The sequence below is a fragment of the Microtus ochrogaster genome, linkage group LG8, assembly GCF_000317375.1.
Source record: "Microtus ochrogaster isolate Prairie Vole_2 linkage group LG8, MicOch1.0, whole genome shotgun sequence".
Classification (NCBI taxonomy): domain Eukaryota; kingdom Metazoa; phylum Chordata; class Mammalia; order Rodentia; family Cricetidae; genus Microtus; species Microtus ochrogaster.
The window spans coordinates 6,200,798-6,212,837 of NC_022033.1; the positions used below are offsets into that span (position 1 = coordinate 6,200,798).

The window sequence follows — 12,040 nt, forward strand, 5'->3', positions numbered from 1 at the left end:
CTTTGGTTTTTAACGGTTCAAATCCAGGAAGTTGAGGTCCCAGGGCTCAGCCTCACATCAGACCCCCCAAAAGAAAAGAATGCCCGTCATTGTTACGGAATCATCTCAAATGAGAAACAGCCGCCTTGTCTCTTGCCTAACCCACGGCTCAAATCACATGCACATGGAAGATAAGACAAGCGTGAACAGCCACAGAAAACACTCTCCCTGTCCTCCCAGAGAACCTACAGGTGTGCTGTATGTAGGGGAAGGGGGCACCTGGTAGGTGCCAGGTACCCAGATGCCAGCCAAGAGATGTACAGTCCTGCCGAGATTTCCCTTATGGGCATGGAATTCCAGGCAGCATGTGCCTTCAGACACAGTGGGTTTCCTTCAGCAAGCTGGGACAAAGGAACCTGTTGAATACTTTTCCCAGAGGGCAGCAACAACATATGCCTTAAAAAAGGGAAGCTCATAGTTGGGCATGGTGGTGCATGCCTATAATCCTAGCCCCACCCCCAGAGGTGGGGATAGGAGGATAGTAAGTATAAGGCCAGCCTGAGCTACACAATGTATTTCAGGTCAGTCATAGCTGTATAGCAAAACCTTGTTTCAAAACACCAGAGAGCTGCCAGGGAGACAGCTCAGTCAGCTAAGTGTTGTGCACCGTGAGGACTGCAGCTTGGGTCCCTGGCACCCATAAAAAAGTCAGGCAAGGAGCGCTGGAGAGATGCTTCCGCCATTAAGAGCACTTGCTCTTGCAGGGGACCTGGGCTGGGTTCCCTCCACCCACATTCGGCGGTTCACAACCACCTGTAACTCCAGTTACATACAGGCACATGCAGTACATATGCATGCCACCACTCACACAGACACAGAACGTAAAAATTACGAATAGATTTCTTTTAAAAAGCTGGGCTCAGCAGCACACACCTAGAATGCCAGAGCTGGGGAGCTAGACGGGAGGCCCCTGGTGCTCTCTGGCCAGCAGCCTAGCCGAATCAGTGGGCTGGCAGTTCCCTGAGTGATTGCCATCTCCAAAATTAAGGTGGAGAGCCATAGAGGAAGACACCTGACGTACCCTCCGCAAGCATGCACACACGCCCCCTCATGTGCACACATACACCAGACACAGAAATAAAGGCAGCAGTGTGTGGGATGGCCAGCATACGGCCAGAGAGCAGGAAGAAAGCAGAGGGTGCTCGCTTAGGTGAAGCTTAAATGGAAACCCATCCTGCTCAGGTTCAAGTGCTTTTGAACCTAATGCCAGAAAGCACAGCCCCTTATTTTCCTAGTGGGCTACAGCTCCTTGGGAACATTGTCAGAAGGCAAGGTGTCTGTGGGTTTCCTGTGAAAGATCTGGTTCTGCTCCACAGGGTACCAGGCTTTGGACACCAAGTATAGGGAACTCGCCCCCTGTATTTCTAAGGGTATCGGTAAGATGTAACCATACTGAACCAGGTATGAGAGCCTGTCTGTGGTTCTCTTCGGTCGTTTGAGTTTTAGGGAGCTCCCTCCCAGCAGGCTGCCTGAACGTCCGGAGCCTTTAAAATCCACCCTCTGGTCCTGAAGCAGGTTTGCCGATAAGAAAGCCACCCTTATTCTCTCAGCCCTTTGCCCCCCCCCCCCCATGACTTCCTTTCTACACCCAGCGTCTTGAGTCTTGATTGAGAAACAACTGTCAACCTCAGACCTCTTTGCTGTGCTTGGAAGCAAAGCCAATTGTGATCTTGACACATCATCCAGATAAATCCAACTTAATGGGGATGTACAGGGACCACGGACGAGCTGCCAAGAGCAAGTATGGGGTTGGCAGTGCTTAAATTACTTAAGAACGTCGTCCCATGCCAATGTGAAGCCAGGAGCGGCTGTGCACTGGGGAGGGAATTAGGAATTAAGGATTATAAAAACGGAGCTGAAGCCATGACTTTATCCAAAGTGGAAAATCCTCCTGCCCCCACCTCCCTTGGAAGCTCAGCCATGCATGCCAAACTATTAACCTCTCACTTCCTGGAGGCTATGCCAGGCCACTTGAACTGGAAACTGAGTACAGGCAGTGTGCATCTAAGTTCCAAAAGTGTTTTCTGGAAAACACACAGGCCCCCGGGGCTCCTGCAATCCCTCCAACTCACTGGTCGGTCAGACAAAATGAAGAAACCCAGAGGACAGCCTTCACTGTCCCCCGATAACAGAGAATTCCCTTTCCATTAAACACACTGATGCCCTCAGGTCACCACTCTTGGGTCTGATTGATGCTATTTCCTCCCCTTAGGACCTGCCCAAGGAACACCAGTGTAGACCTCAAGCCCATTCAACCAACTACGGTTGAAAGTTGTAATTGATACCCAATGCTTCTCAGATAAAAAAAACACTTCTTAAAATTGTGGCCCTATGCTTGAGCAGCAGAGCACATGCTAAGCGTACCGGAGGACCATCACAAAAACAAAATTTATTTAACCCCCTCAGTGGCGAACTGCTCCCTCTCTGAGCCCCCAGGTGCTGGCACTCAGGTAACGAGGGAGAAGATGAGAGTGGGAAGGATATGGGGCAGCTGAGCATCGTCATTAGGGAGAGAAAAGAAGACCCTTCCACAGCACCAAGACTGCTTACTCCATTTATAGACAGCTAAGCCACATTCAAGCCTCAAGTAAGCCCTGATTGAGCCTACCCATCCTAGGAGCCGGGGGGAAAAAAAAATGGGTCAGAACCAGGCTTTCACAGATTCTATCGAGAATATTTTTTATTATACAGGCATTATACGCACAATTACTTTGGGAGCACTGACAGGCATAGAAGTTCAATTCCAATCCACACTTCACCCACACAGGCTATACTCTACCCTTCTGGTTCAGCCCAAAGGAACGAGACGTTATTGCTTTCTAAACAGCTCCAATTAGATAGTGCCTGAGCAGCCCTGCATCAGCGTCAATCTTAACACCCTGTGTGCATCTGCATAAAATCTAGGTGCTATGTTACCCATCACCATTAAAAGTTAATATTAAAATCGAATCCCATTTCACAAAAAGTCCTAAGAAGTATTTACAGATCCCATTAAATTATGCATAAATAAAATCTGTACACTCAACAGTTTCTCCACACAGAGCCTCCTCGGGGATTTGGGGATGACAGGCGCTGCTGTGTGCCTACCCTCTTCAAGTTTACGTGGAAAAAAAAAAATCAAGATATGAAATAAATAAGCAAATAAAGCTTCTATACCTTAAAGGAACAGGTCACTTAAAAAACTCTACTAGCTAAAGAATTTTAAACTTTCAACATTTTTTTTAAAGAGGAAGGAAACGTGAAACAATCAGCAGGCTTTGCTTTCCAAATTCCTTAGAACCAGGACACCCCCCCTTCTGAACACGGGGCTGGAAGCCTGTCACACACCTCTGTGAATAGCTGCTAAGAACGTCCGACCTTCGCCTCCTACCAGAAGGTGTGATCACTGACGGGGCGGGGAGAGCTACATAAATACTAATTTTTTAGATAAATATTTTAGTGGACATAAAAGCCAGACATTATCTTAACACTGAAAAAAAAATAAGTTATGATTGATCCCTGTATCTCCCATTCAACTGCCATGTCAGCAGCTCAGCGTGGGGTTTCTCCTTAGCCCAGGCGGATTTCACAAAGGGATTCTAAAACTCATAGCACCTTTCAGAGAGGAAATGGATTTCCAAAAAAATAAACGTTTAATGAGTAAAAGAATCAAACCAAATCGCTTCGGGATAGTATGTCCAGGGTTAATAGAAAAGCCACCGACTCCAAGAAGGCAGGCAGGTCCAGGGTGAGGTGGATGGTAACTGTTGGCCCCGCCCAGGGGGGTGCTTCTCAGGTCCTCTCCCTTCACACTCTGGCTTCCGTGCACCCCACTTTATTTCCGGTGCTTTTCCATTTTCTCCATGGTCTTGTTGGAGTCAGCAGGACTTTGGTCTCCCGGGTTCATATAGGACTTGTCAATGGCAAGCAAAGCCTCCTTGATGTAATTCTGCACCGCAGACACCGCAGCGCAGATGGCCTGGCTGCCAAAGCCGTGAGTTATCAGACTGAAATGAGACAGGCAGTTTTGTATGTTCGTCTCCAAGACTGGAGTGGGCCTGTTGTTCCCGTTGGGTGTTCGATCTTGAATCAGAAGGTCTGTGAATTCTTTGCACACTTGCCTGTGGAGACAGTCAGTTGGTGAACTTTACCTGGCTTGTAACAGACTAAATCTCCCTGATCCTATTAGAATAAATAAGAATGTGTTTACTTACTTTCTATTGATTAGTGTTTTTGAGACATCTCAAAAGGTTGCAGGCTGGCCTTGAACCCACAAAGGAGCCAAGAACAGCCTTGAATTTATAGCTTTCCTGTGAGGAAGTCTTCTCTGTTATTCTTGGTCTATGCAGTGCTGGGGATTATGTGGGGCTTGCATGCATGATAGGCAAGCACTCTTAAGTGAGACATTCTGGCCCCATACTAGTGTCGGAGCGCCACACCTCCATGCTTAGCACCTAGCACATGTCAGGGCTCGAATCCCCAGAGTCCCCCAGTGCACACTCCCACACGCCAGGGCCCGATTTCCCCAGTGCTATCTCCTTTAACCTCGGCACCCAAGAGAAGAGATAAGTGGATTAAGTCCAGTCACCTGGCCAAGGTCAAGAGAGCCAGTCTCAAGTAGCCCAGACTAGCCTTGGAACTCACTTTGTAGCTAAGGATGACTTTTAACTTTTGCTCTTCTTGCTCCCGCGTTCCAAACGCTGGCATTACAGGCACACACCAGCTCCGTTTTATACACCACTGGATCTGTTTTTACGTGATGCCGAGGATGGCTTAGCTTTTATGCACAGTCAGCAAACACTACCGAGCTACACAAATTCTCGAATATATGCAAACGCAATGAGCAGGGTGTTGTGACTGCCGTGAGCTGAGTCAGCAGCCTCCAAGCCACCTGGGATGGAGCAATTCACCACGGCTCCCTCTTCGAGGCTCTACTAGAGGCTGCAGCCGCTCTGGCTGGACAAAGCTCTAGCCATTTCCTTTGGCAGCAGAATTCTGGTTGAGAATTCTGCACAAGTCAAATACTCACTGTGCTGCCAGCAGCATACTCTTTCTCGTGGCCATCTCATTCCGTCCCCCGAGATGTGGTCTGGTTAAGTAGTCGGCCACTGCTTTACTGGGAAATTCAGCCTCGCACACGTAAGCAAAGTCCCGTGCCAAGTGGACGGCTTCACCTGTGATGATCAGGGTTGAGGGGAGCTGTGGTCAGTACAGTTACTTTGCCTTGAAAACTGAAACCAGACACAGGACACTTTTGAGCTGTCATCGGGTGGCAGATTGAGACAGGGTTTCTCTGTGTAACTGCCCTTGGCTGTCCTAGAACTCAGAAATTCACCAGCCTCTGCCTCCCTAGTGCTGGGATTAAAGGTGTGCACCACCACCGCCTCCTTTGTTATTCTTTAATTGTCCCTGTAGGCACCTATGAGTTTGAGCGCTGCTACGTGGATGTTTAGGAGTGGGTTCTCTTGGTTTGAGGCAGGATCTTCTAATGTCCACCATTGCTTCATACTTTGGTAATCTAGAATCTTTCTTTCAAGACTGGGTTTCACTCTGTGGCCCTGACTCCTGTAACCTGTGGACCAAGATGGCCTTGAACTCAAGAGCCAGCAGCCCCGGTGTTAGGATTAAAGGTGTACACCACCACTCCTTAAAAAGAAAAAAAAATTCTAAGTGAAGGTGGGAGGCTCAGGAGTTCAAGTTCACTCTAGGTAACACAGTCAAACTGGGAGACCAGAAACCCAGTCTCAAAAAAAAAAAAAAAAAAAAAAGCCAGTATAGCTTGTGACCTGGTGTTTGGTGTTCCGGAGCCTAAGGTTCAAGGCCACCCTGGGTTTAATCAGCAATACTAGAAAGACAGTGGAGGGTGTGTGTTTCCTAGACTTGTCCCAGCTCCAAGTTGAGGGGTGGGGGAGTGGGAAGCAGAGTAAAGAGTAAGTGTGTGTGTGTGTGTGTGGGGGGGGGGATCATCATTTGTTCTCCCAGTAAAGGTGACCTGGCTTCAGGGTTCAAACCCCGATAACTCCAAAAACCCATACTGTGGAGAGGCAGGCCTAAGGTGAGTCAGAATCCAGGTGCCATGGCTGGAACGCCCGATCTCTTGTTTAAATTTCTCAGTGTAGTTAGTAAGGAAGCCTGGCAGAATCTCATCAGAACCACCCCCTCCCCGTTCTCCAATGCAAGACAGCTGCTCTCAGTGAGGCTTTTGCTGGCCCAGACCTCCAGAGGTACCAGAGAAGAGGCTTGGGGAAGAGGGGGCGGTTCTGCCAAGTCCCTTTCAGCACTGCAGACATACCATGTGGCATTCAAAGACAGCTCTGCTCTGGAGAGCCTGCTTCTGTGACCATCCTCAACCTTAACCAGCCAGCACAGTCTGGGCGGACAGCACAGGGGCCTGGGGACTTAGGCTGAGGCACTGGCGTCTAAGCCCCTCTTCCTGGCTTCCTATAATAATGTGTCCCCCCTCCTTTTGGTTTTAAGTATTTACTTTTCTTTTAAAGGCTGCATGGCATTCTTGGCTACCTTCCAGGCTGGGGGAAGGGTCTACATTCAAAACCCGCAGTGACGTAGCTATGACCTGAGGAAAAGGGCTCATTTGTAGACCAAGGGTTTCATGCCTTAAAAAAATCTTTTGATGGAAAGGAAGAAATGGGGAATTGAGCCAGTGCTCACTGCATCCCTTGAGCAGGATCCTTACACCCACAGCTAGGAAAAGCACAGCAGAAGATACCAATTGTGACTTTTGATGGGCCTACCATCCACAGACAGCACCTCAAATCTCAAAGCTAGTTCCCCTCACAAGGATCGGTCTGCCGCTCCGTAGGATTTCATAGGTTCAGAAAAGTAAAATTTTAGTAACATTGATCAGCTTTCTGAGTGAAGACCCCAAACAACAGAGGTGTGAATGTCACATTATCAGGTAAAGAGTCAGGATTCACAGCAAGGGACATACAGTCTAAACTGCTTTCATTTCTGCGTGTGGCTCTCACTTGTTACAGTAAATGTTTCCTCCCGCAGTCTTGAAGTCAGACGGTAAAAATGAAAACTCAGCTGCACTGACCTTCCACGAGAGACGTGAGCAGGGTGACGTGGGCAGCTTTCCGTCTCCCAGCTGGAAGGTTCAAGCCAATTTTGTCCAACTTCTCCCGCAAGGACCGGCCTCCATTTTTGGATTTTGCTCTGTGGGAAAAAGAATGTTGGCTACTCTCAAAGAATAAAAAACAAACCAGCCTCCCCCAGCCAAAAAAAAAAAAAAAAAAATCACAGAATACTGCCACAGTGGGGGTGAAGAAAAACCTTCAGCTAGCAGTCCCCAAGAAACTCCCTGGGGGGACAAAACACTCGAAGTTGAGCCCCCCCCCATGCAGCTGGTGCGGCCTGATCTCAAATGCTAACCTGTTATTGCTGTTTTACACCTTTTGCATTTGGCACTTGGAAAAGAAGTCAAGCACTAAAAAGCTCTCTTTCCGCAGATTAGAATTCAGCGGTAAGATATAAAAGTTACAGAAATGATAAAAATACCTCCAGGCCCTCACACACAGTCACCTTCAACTACCCATCCCCCAGGGGGCCCTGAACATGTGTCACCTTCGGAGCACACCTCCCAGGAGCGAGGCATTTAGGCATTCAGGTGGTGACAGTCGCCTCTGTACCTCGGCCACTGTCACTTTGTATTTGGACGTGGAGCTGAGCAGGGACAGTCTTCCAGGAACAGAGCAGAAGACCTCACTGGGGTTCATAACGGCTCCTACCAGGTCCTTCTGGCAGGGGAGGCCCAAAGGGTTCTTGGTCATTGAGATGGGTCCTGTGGGAGACAGTAGAACAGGTGCTGTCCTGACACTAGAACAGGAGGGGGCAGAGATCTCATCAAAAGGGCAAGTCAAAGCTGAATTCAGCCTTCTGTAAAGTCTGCACACAGAGCTACATAGCGCAAGAAGGCTTCTAAGAGCCACGTTCGTTCTTCAAAGGCTGCAGTCTGAAATCATGAGTTAACACCTCAGGAACCTTAATTAGTCGAGACTCCATGTGTGGAGGAGTTGTTTTTTTTTTTTTCTCCCAGTTCCTGGCCACCACAGTAATCTGTTTAATTAAAACATTTGCTTTCTGAAGACTGCTTCAATACGAAATAAATGGCATCCTCCCCCTCCATCAGGGAGCCGAAACTTCAGGACTCAGATCAGCCGCCAAGCCCTTCGCCCTTCAGTGCCGCTGACACCAGGGGATTCAGAAACACAGATTAACCGGCTCTGGTTAAGTTTAGCCAGAGATGTTAGTTTGTTTTCCAGGTTTTTCTCCCTACCCTGCCCACCCTCTTCCAGTTTACTTTCAAGACCACAGATACCTGTAATTTTCGGATGCTTCCATTTTTCCCTCAAACAGACTGATAACTTTAACTTAATCAAGAGCCACCCACTCGCTGTAGCCTGCCTTCCCCAACCCCCTCTCTCATATAAAACCCCTAAAGGCTGTCCGACTCAGCTTTAGAGTCAAGGGCCTCTCCAATAGCTCGGCACGGCAGAGGAAATAAAATCCCTCCTACAGCAGTGAGTGCCCAGCATTAAAAGTGCTTGCTCCCAAGCTTGAAACAGGACTTCAACCTCTGGAGCCCAAAGAGCAGCAAGAGAAAACGGACTTCTGCAGGTTGGCTTTCCATCTCCCGCCCCAGACAGGGACTCTCAGTGTAGCACTGACTGTTGTGGAACTCACTCTGTAGACTAGGCTGGCCCCTAACTCCTGAGATCTGCCGGCCTCTGCCTGATAATATAAAAAGGCGTGTGCCACCACCAACTGGCTTGGGTTGGATTTTGACCTTTGTACAGATCTACACCCCCTCCCACCGTGATAAACTTTACTTCTAAAAAGTAAAATTAAATCAATTTGTTCAACAGTTAAAAAACTGCCATAGAATCAGAAAACGTTTGATCTCGCTTTCAAGTTAAATTAAAGTCTCCTACCTACAATGCCAGCACTAGGGAGGTACAGAATGAACAAAATACCACCACCACCAAGAATCTTTTAAAATTTACAGGTCCTCAAAGTTTTTTCGTTCAGGTCAGAAAATAATGTCTCTTTCTCCTTCTACAAAGGTAGGAGACATCGCCAGGTCCCCCCTCACTAGATGACCAACGTTAACCACTTAACACTTCCACTTTGCCAGAAAAGGGACAACTTCCCAGGTTGGGGCCGCACCAACAGTGGTCAATGTTTACCTTTGCGAATGACAGTCTGATCGTGTAGAAGCAGGTGCGGGTCGTCCACATTCTGGGGAGGAGAAATGACAGTTTCTTTTAAGTTTTGGGGAAAGTGGAGCGGCTGGAAGGTAAGTGAGGCGGTAAGATGGCCTCTCCCTACCTAGCCCCTGCGGCTCACCTGCACCTCCTCAATGGGGTGAGCCATGTCATGCAGTCCGAGGTTTTCTGCCAGGCCAGCGGCTTCCAGAGCGTGTGCGTGTGGCAGCAGCAGGTCGGATCGGCGGTAGGCTTCCCGCCGGGCACTCACCGCACCAGCTTCAAGCCCTGAAATGTGGGGTAGCAGGCCGGCAGGGCGGCCATGGTGCGGGGCCAGGCTAGCGCCCTCCTGGCTCTGTCTACCCGGCCAGGCCTGCTGCTGGCTGCCGGTGGGCGCAGGCTGGTGCAGGGGGTTGATGGCAGCAGCATAAGCCTCCCCCAGGTGAGAGTAGGGGTCAGCGGATTGCGAGTATGCCAGCTGCTGGTAGGGCGGCGGGAAGTACGGGGGCGGCTGATACTCTGCAACCCCGGTGTGCGAGAGAGGTGGCGCGGGGCTGTAGAGGTGTTGTCCGGCAGAAGAAAGGTGGGGGATGCGCGGGTTCCCATTGCTGCTCGCCTCGTGACGATCCTGGGAGAGAAACAGCAGAAACCCGGTTAAGACGAAGCCCCTGCTACAGCGAACAGGCAAGCCAAGGGAGGGGCACCTGGGCACCCCACCAGGCTCGCCCCACCCGTCTCGACCCGCCCCCGAGCCCTAGGGCAGCCGGGGACAAAGCGCCCCAGGGACTTCGTTGTAAACCACAGTCTAAGACCTGTGGGAACGAGTCCTCCGGGCACACTGGAGAACGCACGGGAGCTACGCTGCGGGCGGCGCTCGGAGGTGCCAAGGGCGAGCTCCAGGCCACCGTCGGGGTGAGGCCGCGGCTGTGGCGGTAATCCCCACCCCAGGAGGTCGGCGTGCGGCGAACTCGGCGCAAAGACCCCTCTTTCACCATTCCGCCCATGTTGCTGCAGCGCGCCAAAAGGAGCCTGCGCGGATAATGCGCGAAGCCGAAGAGCTCATTTCCCCCGCCCTACGGACCACCCCGCCCTCTCACTCCCTTCAAGGCGAGGTCGCCGCAGGAGTGTCGGTCCCAGGTAAGACCAGAGAGTTCGGCCGCAGGGACTCGAGCGCTAACACGCGGAACCGGAGCTGTGATCCTTGCTAGCCAGGCCCGTGCCTTCTGCGCCTTAGGAAGCGAGATCTTCCAGCCCGGCTACGGTCAAGGTTCTCACACATCCCGGTGCAGAGAAGGAATGAAAAGACTCTGCCAAATTGGGCAACCTTTGCCTGCGCACGTCCCCTCGCCCCAAGGCGGTCAGGCTTAATTCCTAAAAGATGTGTCTTCATCAGTCCCGGGGGTCACAAGGGTAGCGGGGGACACAGGAGCGGGGCACTGTCGCCCCCTAGCGGAAGTGACCGTGCCTGCAAGCAGGGGCAGCCCCTCGAGGTCGTGCGGACATCGTGCGCTCCCGCAGCCTGGCCGTCTTGGCTCTTCTCTCCTCGCTCCCCCGCGCTCTCCTCGCGCCGCCTGAGTCTTCTTCCTCTTCCCGCTCGTCGCCTCCCTCCCTCCTACTCTCCGAAACTCTAGCTCAACCTGTCCGACAGGCTGGAGTACTCGCGAGCGCTCAAGGCCCCATCCTGGCCTCACCCCCACCCCTTAGTCCCCAGCCCCCACTTCTCTTGAAAACCAAGCTGCAGCTGTTTAGATTTTTTTTTTTCTTTCCCGAGGAGGTAGCGGGGCAGGTGACAAGCCCGCCTTGGAGAAGACTCCGCAAAGGTGTCCCTGGCAGGGAGGCCTCCGTGGACACTTTGGACAGACTTCGTGGGAAAAAGCCACGTCTGAGTCGGAGAACAGGGCGCTCTTCGGGGAAAACGGAAAGGGGGGGCCGTGCGCTCCGTTGGAACCCACTGTTGAGCTCTGCAGGTGGGTCTGCCACGCGCTTGCCAGGCCTCGTTCCCGAGGGACAAGACCGGATTCAACAAGGGACTCAGGAGGTGGCCAAGGGGTGTCCGGGACAGGCCCTCGTCCCGCCCAGAGGCAAGGGCTCCGCGCGAACGTCCCCAGCCTCGGCCTGCGGCCCGGGGACGCTGCTCAGACAGGCGGCGCTGCGTTCCCTAGCCACTGCTCACCTCGCAATCCTCTTCATACTTGACATTATCTGTTATTTTCCACAACATGGCGTCCGGCGTCCCCCAAAAAAGTCGCCAGTTAAATCCAGGCTCCCCCCACCCCCCGAGCGGTAAATCCACAATCGGGGTCACGGTGGCCAGGCGTCTGCCGCCACCCCCGCCACACGCGGGCCTCGCTGTCCTGGTCACTGGATGCGCATCGGTGGTTGTGCGCCTAGATGTGGCCGCCGTGGGTGTGTAGAGGCCGCCGCCGTGGACCGGAGAAGCCTCACCCTCAGTGTGTCCCGGCGATAGCCGGGGGGACCCGAACGCCTTAATGAGAAGGAAATTATCATAACTCCTCCCCGGGGGCCGGCGCGGAGGCCCAGGCGCCGGGCGGGGCAGCTCCTAGCCAGTCCCTGCCTAGCTCCGCCCCGCACCCTGCCTGGCGTCTTGCAGGACCGGGCGTCGCCAGGGGCTTGCAGGGGCATCAGTGGGCTGCCTCTGACATCCGCAGACCCATCGCGGCTTCCTATGCCAGCCCTAGGCACACCTGAGATTGGCAGAGCTGACAACCGGGATTTCCCCACCTCAAGAACCTTTCTCCATCCTCTAAAAGATGGACATCACTTAAGAGAGACTCCCC

At 51.9% G+C, this 12,040-nt stretch overlaps 1 protein-coding gene across 1 annotated transcript; it reads right to left on the reverse strand.

Annotated features, from left to right (window-relative positions):
* Window positions 1–3,853: 3,853 nt before the first annotated feature.
* On the reverse strand, window positions 3,854–11,463 carry Tfap2c (transcription factor AP-2 gamma). Its single transcript, XM_005362808.3, has 7 exons — window positions 11,416–11,463; window positions 9,385–9,870; window positions 9,225–9,276; window positions 7,603–7,819; window positions 7,076–7,194; window positions 5,048–5,192; window positions 3,854–4,139 (listed from the first exon to the last, which is right to left on the reverse strand). Exons 1-7 carry the CDS (start codon window positions 11,461–11,463, stop codon window positions 3,854–3,856), a joined length of 1,353 nt encoding a protein of 450 aa, XP_005362865.1.
* Between the last annotated feature and the right edge of the window lie 577 nt (window positions 11,464–12,040).

Bases quoted from the DNA above. Each gene is read 5' to 3' on its own strand.
- Tfap2c (XM_005362808.3), bottom strand. From the start codon at position 11,463: ATGTTGTGGAAAATAACAGATAATGTCAAGTATGAAGAGGATTGCGAG. The intron at 9,277-9,384 runs GTGAGCCGCAGG...TCTCCTCCCCAG, and splicing joins ACCCCATTGAGGAGGTGCAG to AATGTGGACGACCCGCACCT. The intron at 7,820-9,224 runs GTAAACATTGAC...TGTCTCCCACAG, and splicing joins TCAGACTGTCATTCGCAAAG to GACCCATCTCAATGACCAAG.